Below are 15,091 nucleotides of genomic sequence, written 5' to 3'. Positions count from 1 at the left end.
ATTGGTAATGATCTTGCAGGGTCCTCTGTACTTAAACCGAAATTGATTGTAACAACACCTGCGGTAGTAATCAAAGATGAGCTCTCCAACAATCCAGATAAAATAGCCCAGGTAATCACTAGAACATCTAGTAAAACGCCCATCACTAATACTCCTCCCAAGGTAAAGAATGACAGAATAACAGAAGCTCTGGATTTAGTTGATAAAAATAAGGACCAGTTTGCTGTAAATCCAACAGAAGGATTCAAGTTTGAAAACACTCTGGGATAAAGTAGTGGATCCTATTGACAACCCTAAAACTCCGTACTTTTATGTGGAGAAAATATTTTGTTTCGTCATTGCAAGTCTCCCAAAGCTTCAACATCTAATTCGTGGCATGACTGTTTTCAGGTTGTTTTTTCAGAGCCCTTAAGCAAACCCTTGCTTGACCTTGCTCATTCTACAGAATCTCATCTTGGAGTGAATAAAACCTACAAGAGGTTGTTTGAGGATTTTTATTGGCCAGATCACTGGTAAGCCTAATGAGAAAATACCTCCAGCACCGCTTCAAAGCATTCCAGTACCTAAGCCACCATTTGATAAGGTAATTATTAATTGTGTTGGGCCCTTGCCAAAGACTCGCAAGGGTAATGAATACATTTTGACTGTCCTTTGTCCAACCACTAGGTATCCCTTAGCCTTTCCCATTAAAAATATCTGTGCTAAAACCATAGTTGGATAATGGTTGAAAACTTTCACCTTATTGGGTTTCCCAAGAGAACTACAGTGCGATCAAGGTACCAATTTTACTAGCAATCTTTTCAAGCAAGCTATGTATCAATTGATTATCCATAATGTTTACTCTTCTGCTTATCACCCCCCGACTAATGGTGTTTTGTGAAGAATGCACCAGACTATAATAAGTTTGTTATGGAAGTATATCAGTGAAACATCACAGCACCGGGATGAGGACCTCGATCTTCTCATGCATGTACTTAGATGTACACCTCATGATTCCACAGGGGTATCCCCATTTGAGCTCATGTTCGGTCGAAAACCAAGAACTATATTAAGTTCGGTACAAGAGAATAATTTGCAGAGGAAGCCAGAAGAAACTACAAATATTTACCAGTATTTAAAAGATCTGAAAAGGAAATTTACTTACATTTATGATATTGCTGCTACTATGTTAGTTTCTTCCCAGCAGAAGATGCAACACATATACAGTAAGAAGGCAAAAGTGAGAGTTCAAAACTGACGATCAAGTTTTAGTGTATCATCCTGTTCCTGGAGCTCCCTTACGAGAAAAATATGCTGGACCTTACAAGATCCTTTGCAGGATCTCTAAAGTAAACTACACAATCAGCACTCCAGACAGAAAACGACCAACTCAATTAGTTCATGTAAACTTCTTTAAACCCTATATCACTCCAGTCAAAACGGTAAGTCCTAATATTGCTTTAGTGACAACCAAAGCTAATACCGAGGCAACATAGGTACCTAACCTAATATTCGATGACGAATCTTCTCATGGTGATGAAACCAATCTCGTTTTTTCATTTAAGGATTTTTCTAATAGTGAAATTTTAAAATCTTTAGATGCTTATCTTTCTCACCTAAATGTACCTCAAAAACAGGCCTTGACAAAAGTCTTACTAGAGTTTCCAGACATTAGTACTGATATTCCTAAATGTAGCTCTACTGTCCCCCATGACATATTGCTTGAACCAAATACCACTCCAATCCGTCATCCTTTCTATAGAGCCACAGTAGTTATAGTAGAAACATTGAAAAGGGGAGTTCAATATTTATTAGACAATAATTTAGCAGAACCCAGTGCATCGCCATGAGCTTCATCATGTATATTGGTCCCCAAATCTAATGGGCAATTCAGACTTTGCACTGAATATAGGAAGTTAAATAAGGTGACTGTTAAAAATTATTATCCACTACCTAGGGTTGTTTAATTTTGTTTATTTATTTTTATTCATTTATTTCCATTTATTTATTTATTTATATTTATATATTCATTTTTTTATTTTTTTATTTACTTATTCTGATTTATTTATTTGTTTATTTATTGATTGATTTATTTTATTCATTTATTTACTTTTATTTTGATTGTTATTTTTATTTATAAATTTTATTTATTATTTATTTTCTAATTTTTTTATTTATTATTCATTTTTATTTATTTTTATTTCATTTTATTCATTTATTTCATTATTTATTTATTTATTTATTTTTATTTGTTTGTTTTTATTTATTTATATTTATTTATTATTATTATTTATGTTTTATTTATATGTTTATAAATTTTTATTTATTTATTTATTTATCTATCTCAATTTATTTATTTGTTTATTATTTTGATTTATTCTGTTTATTTATTATTTTACTTATTTTTGAGTTTATTTATTAAATTTATTTCTTTATTTATTTTTATTTATTTATTCATCTCTATTTATTGTATTTATTTTAATTGATTTATTTTATTTTTTATTTTATTTTTTTAATTTAATCAATTTATTTATTTAATTTTGTATTTTATTTATTTATTTTTAATTAACTTATTTTTATCTATTTATTTTTATTTATTTATTTTCACTAGTTTGTTTTTATTCAAGTTGTATTTTTTTGTATTTTAATTTTTATTTAAAATTTAAATTTCATTAGTTTTCAATCAAGTATATATTTTACTGCTTTTGATTGGATTTAATTTTATAATTTTTTTTTATTTATTTTATTTGTTTTGATTGATTAATTTATTTTTCTTTTATTTTTTTTATTTTTTAATTTAATTTATCTTTATTTATTTCGTTTATTCTTTCTTTTCTTTTTATTTCATTTTCATTTTATTTTTATTTATTATTTTATTTATTTGTTATTTTTTAACCTTAATTTTTATTTTATTTATATTTTTAATTTAAATTTTTTATTTTTATTTGATTTATTTATTTAATTAATTTTTTTTTTATTTTTTTTTATTTATTTACTTTACTTTTATTTATTTCTTTATTATTTTATTTTTTGTATTTATTTCTATTTATTTATTTCCTATTTATTATTTATTTATTTGATTTATTATTTCTATTTGTTATTTTTTATTTTATTTATGTTATTTTCATTTTTAATTTTCATTTTCTTTATATCTTCAAGTTTTACTTATTTATTTTCTATTATTTATCTATTTTATTTGTTTTGATTGATTATTTAGTTTGTTTATTTATTTTTATAATTATCTTTATTTTTTTTAATTTATTTATCTTTCTTTATTTTTATTTATTCATTTATTTTATTTATTTATTATTTATTTTATGTATTTGACTTATTTTTAAATTTATTTATATTTATTAATTTTATTTTATTTATTTATATTTATTATTTTTTTTTTTATATTTATTTACTTTCTTATTTTTATTTTGTTTTCTTTATTTATTTTTTATTTTATTTATTTCTATTTATTTATTTCCTATTTTTATTTTATTTATTTATTTATTATTTCCTTATTTTGTTTTAATTTATTTATTTATTTTTTATTTTTTGCATTTTGAATTTCTATATTTCTTCATTTAACTTTATTTTTTTTATTTTATTATTTTAGCTTAATTTATTTTTTTTTGTGGTATTTGATTTTATTTATTTGTAATTATTTACTCTTATTTATTTCTTTAATTATTTTATTTTTTATTATTTCTATTTTATTTATTCTATTTATTATTATTTATTTATTTATTATTTCTATTTATTATTTTATTTAGTTATTTATTTATTTTGCATTTTTATTCTATAATCTTCATTTACTTATTTATTTATTATTTTCTATTTATTTGTTTTTGATTGATTTATTTTATTTTTTATTAATTTACTTTCATTTATTTATTTTCAATTGCTATTTTTATTTATTGTTTTTCATTTATTCATTTATTTTTATAAATTAGTTAATTTATTTATCTTTATTTATTCATTTATTTATTTCATTTACTTATTTATTTATTTCTACTTATTTAGTTTATTTATTTTTATTTATTTATTCATCTTTATTTATTTTATTATTTATTTATTTTTTTTTATTTATTTATTTATTTATTTTTATTTATTTTTAATACTTATTTTTTTTATTTATTTATTTTTATTTATTTATTTTCACTAGTTTGTTTTATTCAATTGTTTTTTAATTATTTTTATTTATAAATTTCATTAGTTTTAATAATATATATTTACTGATTTTGATTGATTTATTTATATTTTGTTATTTATTTATTTTTTTGATTGATTAATTTATTTTATTTATTTATTTTTATTTATTTATCTTTATTTATTTCATTATTCTTTATTTTCATTTATTCATTTATTCATTTATTTATTTTCTCTTATTTATTTATTTATTTATTATTATTTTTCTATTTATTTGTTTCTATTTATTTATTTCTATTTACTATTATTTGTTTATTTATTAATTATTTATTATTATTATTTATTATTTATTTTCATTTTTAATTTTATTTCTTCATTTACTTATTTATTTTATTATTTATCTATTTATTTGTTTTGAATGATTGATTTATTTTTATTAATTTACTTTCATTTATTTATTTTCAATTGCTATTTTTATTTACTTAATTTTATTTTTTCATTTATTGTTTTTCATTTATTCATTTATTTTATAAATTAATAATTTATTTATCTTTATTTATTCATTTACTTATTTTCATTTACTTATTTATTTATTTCTATTTATTCATTTTTTTTATTATTTATTTATCTTTATTTATTTTTATTTATTTTTTAATTTTATTATTTTTATTGATATTTTTATTTTTGTTTATTTATTTATTTCTATATTTTTATGTATTTATTAAATTTTTATTTATGCATTTATTTTTTTTATATATTCATTCATTTATTTCTATTTATATTTTTTTTATTCAACTTTATTTTTCTATTTACTTTTATTTATTTATATATATGATTTTATTTATTTTTTAAATTATTTAATTTTGTTTATTTATTTTTATTTATTTATTTATTTAATATATATATATTTATTTAAATACTAATTTTTGATTTATTTCTATTTATTGATTTACATTTACATTTATATATTTATTTACTTTTATTTATATTTTTAATTTCATTTATTCATTTACTTATTTTGATTGACTGATTTTTTATTTATTTATTTATTTATTTGTTTTCATTGATTTATATTTATTTATTTATTTATTTATTTTATTTATTTATTCATTTTTATTTGTTTATTTATCTATTTATGTTTATTTATAATATTAATTTATTTATCTTTATTTATTCATTTATTTATTTATTTTGATTTATTTATTTTTATTTTTCTACTTATTTTTGTTTATTTATTCATAATGATTGAGTTATGTCTTTTTATTTATTCATTAATATTTAATTAATTATGTATTTATTCTTATTTATTTATATATTTATTTTTTATTTATTTATTTATTTTTATTTATTAATTTATTTTTATTTGTTTATTTATTTATTATATTTATTTACTTATTTGTTTATTTATTTCTAGATATTTATTTATTTTCAATTTTTTTAATTAATTTATTTTTTATTTAAATTTATTTGATTTATTTCATTTTACTTATATATATATATTTATTTATTTATTATTTATTGTTATTTCATTTTTATTTCCAATTTATTTATTTATTTATTTATTTATTTTTTTATTATTTATTTATTTATTTATTTTTATTTCTTTATTTGATATTTTTTATTTATTTATCTATTTATGTTTATTTATACTTTAATTTTAAATTTTAATTTATTTATTTATTTATTTATTTGATTGATTGATTGATTGATTTTTTTTACTTATTTTTTGTTTTTTATTTTTTTTATTCATTTATATATTTATAGTTATTTATTTATTTGTTTTCATTTATTTTTCTATTTTGATTGATTGATTTATTATATTTTTTTCTGTTATTTATTTCTATTTATTCATTCTTATTTATTTATTTTCATTTATTTTTATCTATATATATTTATTTATTTTTGTTTATTTTTATTTAATTATTTTTATTTATTTTTTCTTTAATTATTTTTATTGAAGTATTAAATTTTTTTTATTTTTTTCTTTTATAGTTTATTTTTTATTTTTATACTTATTTTGATTGATTGATTGATTTTTATTTCTTTATTTATTTATTTGTTTTGATTGATTTATTCATTTCTATTTATTTATTTTTATTATTTATTTCAAGCTATCTATTTTCATTTATTATTTATATTTATATATAACACACACGCGCACGCGCACACACACATACACACACACACACACACACACACACATATATATATATATATATATATATATACTATATATATATATATATATATTAAAATATATAGAGAGTATATATTATAGTATATATATAGATATATATATATATATATATATATATATATATATATAATATATATATATATATATATATATATATATATATATAGATATGTATATATATATATATATATATATATCACATTTCTTTATTCTTTATTTATTTATTCTTATTTTCTTATTTTTTAGATTTATTCTATTTCATTTATATTCTTATTTGTTTATTTATTAATTCAATATTTTTATTTATTTATTTATTTATTTTGAATGATTTATTTTTAATTATTTTTTTATTTATTTACTTCTATTTAATTTTTATTTTTTTATTTATTCTTTTCCTAATTTTTATTTATTCATCTTTATTAATTTATTTATCTATTCATATATAGTTATTTATTTACTTATCTTTAATTACATTTTTATTTATTGTGATTAATCTAGTTTTTTTTTTATTTATTTTTTTTCTTATTTTTATTATATCATCAATTTATGTATGTTTTTGGTTTATATATTATTTTATTTATTATTTATTTATCTTTATTTATTTATTTATTTACTTTTATTTATTTTTATTTTTATTTATTTATTTTTTATTTCTATTTATTTATTCTTATTTATTTATTTTTATTTTTATTTTTCTTTTATTTTTATTTTTTATTTATTTATTTAATTTATTTATTTTTATTTTTATTTTATTTACTTTATTCATTTACTTATCTATTATGATTGATTTATTTATCTTTAGTTTGAATTATTTATTTATTTAATTTTTATAATTTTTTATGTATCAATTTATTTATTTCTTTATATTTATTTATTTATTTATTTTTATTTATTTGTATATTTATTTTTATACTTATTAAGCAGACGCTCTCTCAAGCATACTTTATTAAAAGTAATGGCTACTTCAGCAGCGTTACACTTGTAGAGGTTCTTCTCTATTTTACGAATAGCGGCTTTTTCCATGCTACTTAAACAGGCTAGTAGAGTGCCTATAGAGGTCATGATCAAATACAGTGTCAAAATAGGTGTATATATTTGAATTTTACAGAAAAACTGATACCATAGTCATCAAAGTCGTTAACGATTTTTTTTCTCTCTCTCTCTCCTCACTCTCTTCTCTCTCTTTCTTAAAGCGAGCTTTTGTCTGGAGCTGCCAGTAATCCTAGGGGTGGGAAGCTGAGGGTGGACTGATCTTGGTGTGGTGTCCATCCTCCTTATATCTGGGGTTGACAGCAGTGGGTCTGCCCCATGCTGATCTCCTATTGGCTGGTGGCGGTGAGTCATCGTTTTCATTGGTGGCTTGAGCCAGGTCTCAAGCCACTTTCTCCGAGTAGTCAATGTTGCAATGCTGCAGGTCTTGCAGCCGTCTAGGCCTCCTGAGTGGCGCAGTAACGTTGATGGGCGTTGCACTACGCTGCGGGATGTCACGGCTAATTTGAATTCCATCGGCTGAACTTGGGAGGTGCCGGGAAATCTGCGAAAACTCGTCGTATTCGATGCCAATGTCGAGGGGAGCTGGTTACTGTTGGTGGTACTGGGTGCCAAATACTTCTTCTGTTTTTTTTCTTTCTCACTGTTGGGAAGTCTTGCTCCTCTTCTAAAGGCATGTCCTCCCTGGGAATATCAGGTAAGAGGGGTCTCTTTGAAGCCATACGTGACTCAAAGCAAAGGTCTAATAATGATAACGAATTATTGCGCAAGGATAACGTACGTGACGCGTGTGACGCTTGGTGTGGTGTCTGTCCTCCTTATATTTGGGGTTGACAGAAGGGGGTCTGCCCCATGCTGATCTCCTATTGGCTGGTGGCGGTGAGTTTTGTTTTCATTGGTGGCTTGAGCCAGGCTTGAGTCGATGGTTGCAATGCTGTGGGACGTCACGGCTAATTTGATTTCCATCAGCTGCAGGAGCACCTCATTCGGGGGCACTGCCTTCCGTGGAATTGTCGTGATCGGTGGTGTCATTGTTGGTGGCAGGTCTTCTCATATTCGTAGGGAGGAGAAATTCTTCCTGCGTCGTATTCAGTGTAGGTTTTATTTGCTGGATTAGAAGCGCCTCCAGCAGGCGCAACCGACGGGCATCAGGGGCCTTCCCGATGATCTTCGTGTTCTGTATGATGACATCCCAGGAGATGGCCTCTTGATGTTTGGTGCGGGCGTGATTCTTGATAGCCCCCTCTTGGGTGTGGCATGAGAGTCTCTTCGACAGGCGCATGGTAGTCATACCTACGTAGGAGCCGCTACATTTGCAGACTGGCCATGTATACTGGTACACTACATGTGTCTGCTTCAGGGGGTCTCGTACCTGTGGAGAAGGGTTATTTTTCATAATAGGTTGCGCATCTTCCGATTCTGGTAATATATATATGATTAAGCTGATATCCTTGGTGTCATTGGTCGGGGATACATTTTCAGAAATAATTTTCTTAATGGAGTCCTCTTCTTCAAGGGAATGGGAACTCATGAAGGCTTTGTAGTACAGCTTAATATTATCCTGGGGGCGGGGCTGCGGGCTCTCTCTACCATACCATTTCTCCAGGGCTCTGCGGGCTTCCTTAGTGATTATTCTATTTGAATACCCGTTATTCACAAGTACTTGGGAGGCGTGGTCGAGTTCCTGGTGAGTGTCCTGCCAGATCGAGCAGTGGGAGAGGGCTCTCCTGACAAAGGCCCTGACAGTGGTGCTTTTGAATCTGGCGGGACACTCGCTGCCCCAGTGCAGATCTCCAGCAGCGTATGGAGCAAGGCTTTGGGTTTATTGAGGGGAGCTGTCGACTGATTCCTGTAGACACGATCAAGGATTATATCTATGATTTCGTTGACGGCACGTTCGTAAATAGGGACTCCACATCCAGCGAGGGGATAATCCCTGTGCCAGTGGCGTCCTTGATGGCTTCTAAGAATTCTGCCAAAGACTGCAGGCTGTACCGACTCGGGACATAAGGGGTCAAAACTTGTTTAAGGCGTTTAGCCAAGGTGTACGTAGGGGCGGGTGTCTGGCTGATGATCAGCCGGAGGGGGTTTCCTTGTTTGTGGGTTTTTACTTTCCCATATAAATAACCTAGGCTATAGTCCCCTTGTATGGGCAGGAGGTGAGCAGCGTTTGTCGCAGCATTCAATGCGCTGATGACACCATTCTGAAACTGGGTCTTAATCACCACTTCATTTTGAGACCCAGGCATCATGACAAGACACTCGAAATCGAGTTGCTCCTAGACTCCATCCAGCAACTTGAAGCCCGGAGCATCGTGAGAACTACCGACGCCCTTCAACCCCTCCTACTTGCTGAAGCCCTTACAGAGAGGGGCTCGCACTCCAGCACCATCCTCACCAAGGAGATGAAGAAAGCAGCGAAGGAACTGAAGGAAAAAGAGAACATCACGGTGTGATGCGCGGACAAGATGGCAGCCTTCGTCTTGGTTGATACTGCTAAATATCATGAGAAGCTGGATGCTATTTTGTCTGACGAGAGCAAGTTTGGAGCGTCTGACGAGGAACCCGACAGACGACATCAAGAGGGAGGCTAACAGAGTCATCAGCGCATTGAATGCTACGACAAATGCTGTGCTCCTCCCGCCCATACAAGGGGACTACAGCCTGGGTTATTTATATGGCAATGTAAAAACCCACAAACAAGGAAGCCCCTCCGGCCAATCATCAGCCAGATGCCTGCCCCTATGTACACCTTAAACAAATTTTGACCCCTTACATCCCGAGTCGGTATAGCCTGCAGTCTTCGGCAGAACTCTTAGAAGCCATCAAGGACACCCATGGCACAGGGATTATCGCCTCACTGGACGTGGAATCCCTATTTACGAACGTGCCTGTCGACGAAACCACAGATATAATCCTTGATCGTGTCTACAGGAATCAGTCAACAGCTCCTCTCAACATACTTGAAGCCTCGCTCCATACGCTGCTAGAGGTCTGCATGAAGAAGGCCCCTTTCTCCCCCAACTATGGCCAGATGTTCCGCCAGAAGGACGGCGTAGTGATGGGCTCCCCACTGGGGGTCCTCTTTGCTAACTTTTATATGGGCACCATGGAGGAACGGGTTTTTGCCAGGATGTAGCAAGCCCGCAGATATGGACGTTATATTGACGACATCTTTGTGCAAGTCGACGCCGAGGATGAGGTAGAAGCCCTCCGTCAAGCATTTCAGCAGTGCAGTGTGCTGAATTACACAGCTGAACACAGCTCTGACGATTAGCTCCCCCTCCTCGACGTCCTTGTAAGCAAGACGGAAGACTGTCTCCGTACTTCCGTCTACACAAAGAAGACCCATCTAGGACTTTGCCTCAATGGTGACAGCGAGTGTCCCGCCAGATTCAAAAGCACCACCGTCAGGGCCTTTGTCAGGAGAGCCCTCTCCCACTGCTCGATCTGGCAGGACACTCACCAGGAATTCGACCGTACCTCCCAAGTACTTGTGAATAACGGGTATTCAAATAAATCAATCACTAAGGAAGTCCGCAAAGCCCTGGAGAAATGGTATGGTAGTGAGAGCCCGCAGCCCCGCCCCAGGATAATATCAAGCTGTACTACAAAGCCTTCATGAGTTCCCCTTACCTTGAAGAAGAGGACTCCATTAAGAAAATTATTTCTGAAAATGTATCCCCGACAGATGACACCAAGAATATCATCTTAATCATATATTACCAGAATCAGAGGATGCGCTACCTTATTATGGAAAATAACCCTTCTCCACAGGTAGGAGACCCCTGAAGCAGACGCATGTAGTGTACCAGCATACATGCCTAGTCTGCGAATGTAGCGGTGCCTACGTAGGTATGACTACCATGCGCCTGTCGAAGAGACTCTCATGCCACGCCCAAGAGGGGGCTATCAAGAATCACGCCTGCACCAAACGTCAAGAGGCCATCTCATACAGAACACGAAGATCATCGGGAAGGCCCCTGATGCCCGTCGGTTGCGCCTGCTGGAGGCGCTTCTAATCCAGCAAATAAAACCTACACTGAATACGACGCAGGAAGAATTTCTCCTCCCTACGAATATGAGAAGACCTGCCACCAACAATGACACCACCGATCACAACAATTCCACGGAAGGCAGTGCCCCCGAATGAGGTGCTCCTGCAGCTGATGGAAATCAAATTAGCCGTGACGTCCCACAGCATTGCAACCATCGACTCAAGCCTGGCTCAAGCCACCAATGAAAACAAAACTCACCGCCACCAGCCAATAGGAGATCAGCATGGGGCAGACCCCCTTCTGTCAACCCCAAATATAAGGAGGACAGACACCACACCAAGCGTCACACGCGTCACGTACATTATCCTTGCGCAATAATTCGTTATCATTATTAGACCTTTGCTTTGAGTCACGTATGGCTTCAAAGAGACCCCTCTTACCTGATATTCCCAGGGAGGACATGCCTTTAGAAGAGGAGCAAGACTTCCCAACAGTGAGAAAGAAAAAAAAACAGAAGAAGTATTTGGCACCCAGTACCACCAACAGTAACCAGCTCCCCTCGACATTGGCATCGAATACGACGAGTTTCGCAGATTTCCCGGCACCTCCCAAGTTCAGAGCTGTCGTTAATGAAGGCCAGGCTTCATATGCTGCAGTCCTGGCCCTCGAGAAGAAGTATCCTGAAACTAATCTCACAGCCAGACCGAACTTAAGGGGAGAATTTACAATTACTCCCAGAGACCAGAAATCGGCAGAACTCTTGAAGAACGACAGCTTGTGCATGCTACTCGATCCTGCTTTAAAAATCAGCAAGGGGTTGATTTGTAAAGTCCCCAAATACATCACCATTGATCGAGTCCTCGAGGTGCCCAACATCATGGCCACCAAGAGATGCACTACCAAAGAGGGATTCTTGGCACCTACGTGATCAAAGCCTTCGTTCCAGAGCCTCTGAGATGCTTTATGTGTCAGAGGTATGGCCACCATAAAAACAAGTGCAAGTCAGAACACATCTGTGGAGTTTGCAGTTTGAAACACGAAACAGAAGAGATACAAGGTCAAAGGCCACACAGTTGCCCGATGCCCCAACTGCAACCAGCAATATCATGCTTGGTTCAAGGGATGTCCTGTCGGACTTCAAAGGATTTGGAAAACGAAGGGCATCCCTCCTCCACCTGTAAGACCTCGACAGTCATCACCACCCAGGCAAATTCCAAGCAACCCCAGGTTCGATCCAAGAACGAATCTGCCTCCTGCACCACAAACCTTTCAGCCTTCCTCCCAACCTCCTCAACCCCGGCACCATATCCCCACCCCCTCAACTTCTCCCTACCTCCACATTCCCGCTCCTCTACCTCCTCCAACCCCAAGGATATTCCCCCAACCCCTCAGGTCTTTCCCCCAACCCCTCAGGTTATTCCCCCAACCTCTGCACCGCCGACGACGTCGATTCCTGCTCGTGTCGAAGCAGGAACCCGGACAGAAGAGGCTACAGTTGAAGAAGACATGCAGATTGAAACACCGGCTGTAGCTCCCGTTTTGCATGCTGAAGCAGGAACGCAAACAGAGGAGTTCATAGTAAAGAGAGACAGCAAAACCTAGACGGTCAAACCACACCTTAAAACCGTCAACGTTGGAAACGACTAAATTCTCGTAGGAGAATACCAAATCAAAAAGTTCCTGCTGACCTACGACCGATTTAATGCATTCATTCATAAAGCTCTCTCCAATAATGGATATAGATATAATCATCAACTGTTTTCCCAGATCTTCCACGAAGCCCAGGACTTACCGATCAGCCTCCCAGACGATCTCCTCACAGAAGAATATCGCTTCAGAACTCCGCCATGGCCATCGCCTCTTTACAGTAATTGCTGTTTTAGCATTAACTGCTTTTTCTACTACTAAACAAACCTCCTTTCCTCTCCGCTTTCGGCCGCCTCACGTCTAACGATCGAATATTTCAACTGTCACTCTAACTACCGCTTAAGCTGTTGCTTACTTTTGTTTTGCTATTTCTAAAACTGATAATATTTCGTTTTTCAATCATCGATCTCTACCACTAAGGATCGTTGCTTTTTTCTATTATCGAATAATGAAATATGGTACTTTAACTCCATAGATTTAAGCGCCTTTTTTCCGTTTTTCTACGACGATAAATTTTTCTATTACCTTACTGGCTATCTCTGACTTGCCAGGACTCGCTACTCGATCTTTATCTTCTACTGATGGGTACTTTAGGGTTTAAAAGGGTTTGTAACCTTGCCTGTTCACCTTTCGTTTCACTTTTGAATTCATATAATTTCACTTTCATATCCCATTGAGATCACAAATACAGGCTCACCTCGTATCCTTAACTCACCTTTCCACCTGCAAAATATTCAAATGACCTACGGGCTGCTCTTGAGCAGGATCCCGTGCTGGCACATAGCCAGCTTAATCTTAAACAACAACAACATCACACCAAGATCAGTCCACCCTCAGCTTCCCAGCCCGAGGATGTCTGGCAGCTCTAGACGAAAGCTCGCTTTAAAAAGAAAGAGAGAGAGAGAGAGAGAGAGAGAGAGAGAGAGAGAGAGAGAGAGAGAGAGAGAGAGAGAAAATCGTTAATGACTTTGATGACTATGGTATCATAGTTTTTCTGTAAAATTCAAATATATACACCTATTTTGACACTGTATTTGATCATGACCTTTATAGGTGCTCTATTAGCCTGTAAATAGCACAGAAAAAGCCGTTATTCGTAAAATAGAGAAGAATCTCTACAAGTGTAACGCTGCTGAAGTAGCCATTACTTTTAATAAAGAATATTTATTTTGATTTGTTTATTTATTTATTTTGATTTATTTATTATTTATTTTATTTTTATTTATTTATTTTTATTTATTTATTATTATTTATTCTATTTATTTCTTATTTCTTATCTATATTTATTTATTTATTTATTCATTTATTTTTATTTATATATTAATTTTTTTTATTTAATTTTTAGTTACTTAATTTTATTTATTTATTTATTTCATTATTTAGTTTTTATTTATTTAATTATTTATTTTCCTTTATTTATTTTTATTAATTTATTTTACATTTTATTTATTCATTTATTTATTCATTTAATATTTTTTATTAATTTTATTTATTTGATTTTATTTCTTTATTTGTATATTTATCTATTTTTACTTATTTACTTATTTCACTTATTTTTCTATTTATTTTTTGCTTTGATTTATTTATTATTTTTATTTATTTATTTTCACTTATTCATTTTTTTATTAATTAATTAATTTATTTATATTTATTTATTTATTTTTAGTTATTTATCTTCATCTATCTATCTATCTATCTATCTATCTATCTATCTATCTATCTATCTATATATATATATATATATATATATATATACTTATTTATTTAGATTTGTTTATTTATTCCTTTATTTATTTTTATTTTTTATTTATCTTTATTTATTTATTTATTTATTTATTTTTATTTTTATTTATTTATTTATTTATATATATTTATTATTTATTTTTATTAATTCAGTTATGTTTTATCTTTATTTATTTATTAATTTATTTGTATATATATTTTTTTATTTTGATATATATTTACTTATTTTTATTTATTAATTGTGATTTATTTATTTATTTATTTTCATTTGTTCATTTATTTTTATTTATTTACGTATTTATTTTAAATTTATTCATTTTTTATTTATATTTTTACTTATTATTTATTTTATCATTATTTATTTATTTATTTATTTTATCGTTCATTTTTATCTATTTTA

At 30.1% G+C, this 15,091-nt stretch overlaps 1 protein-coding gene across 1 annotated transcript; it reads left to right on the top strand.

The window, feature by feature from the left end:
* The first annotated feature begins 9,771 nt into the window (after nt 1-9,771).
* On the top strand, nt 9,772-11,325 carry LOC135221159 (uncharacterized). Its single transcript, XM_064258984.1, has 4 exons — nt 9,772-9,845; nt 10,088-10,438; nt 10,718-10,908; nt 11,081-11,325. The coding sequence occupies exons 1-4, from the start codon at nt 9,772-9,774 to the stop codon at nt 11,323-11,325; spliced, it is 861 nt and encodes a 286-aa protein (XP_064115054.1).
* Nucleotides 11,326-15,091: the final 3,766 nt, after the last annotated feature.

Source organism: Macrobrachium nipponense, chromosome 2, assembly GCF_015104395.2.
Source record: "Macrobrachium nipponense isolate FS-2020 chromosome 2, ASM1510439v2, whole genome shotgun sequence".
In the NCBI taxonomy this organism is placed as follows: domain Eukaryota; kingdom Metazoa; phylum Arthropoda; class Malacostraca; order Decapoda; family Palaemonidae; genus Macrobrachium; species Macrobrachium nipponense.
The sequence above is the reverse complement of the archived record's forward strand: the minus strand, read 5'-3'. Positions and strand labels throughout refer to the sequence as shown.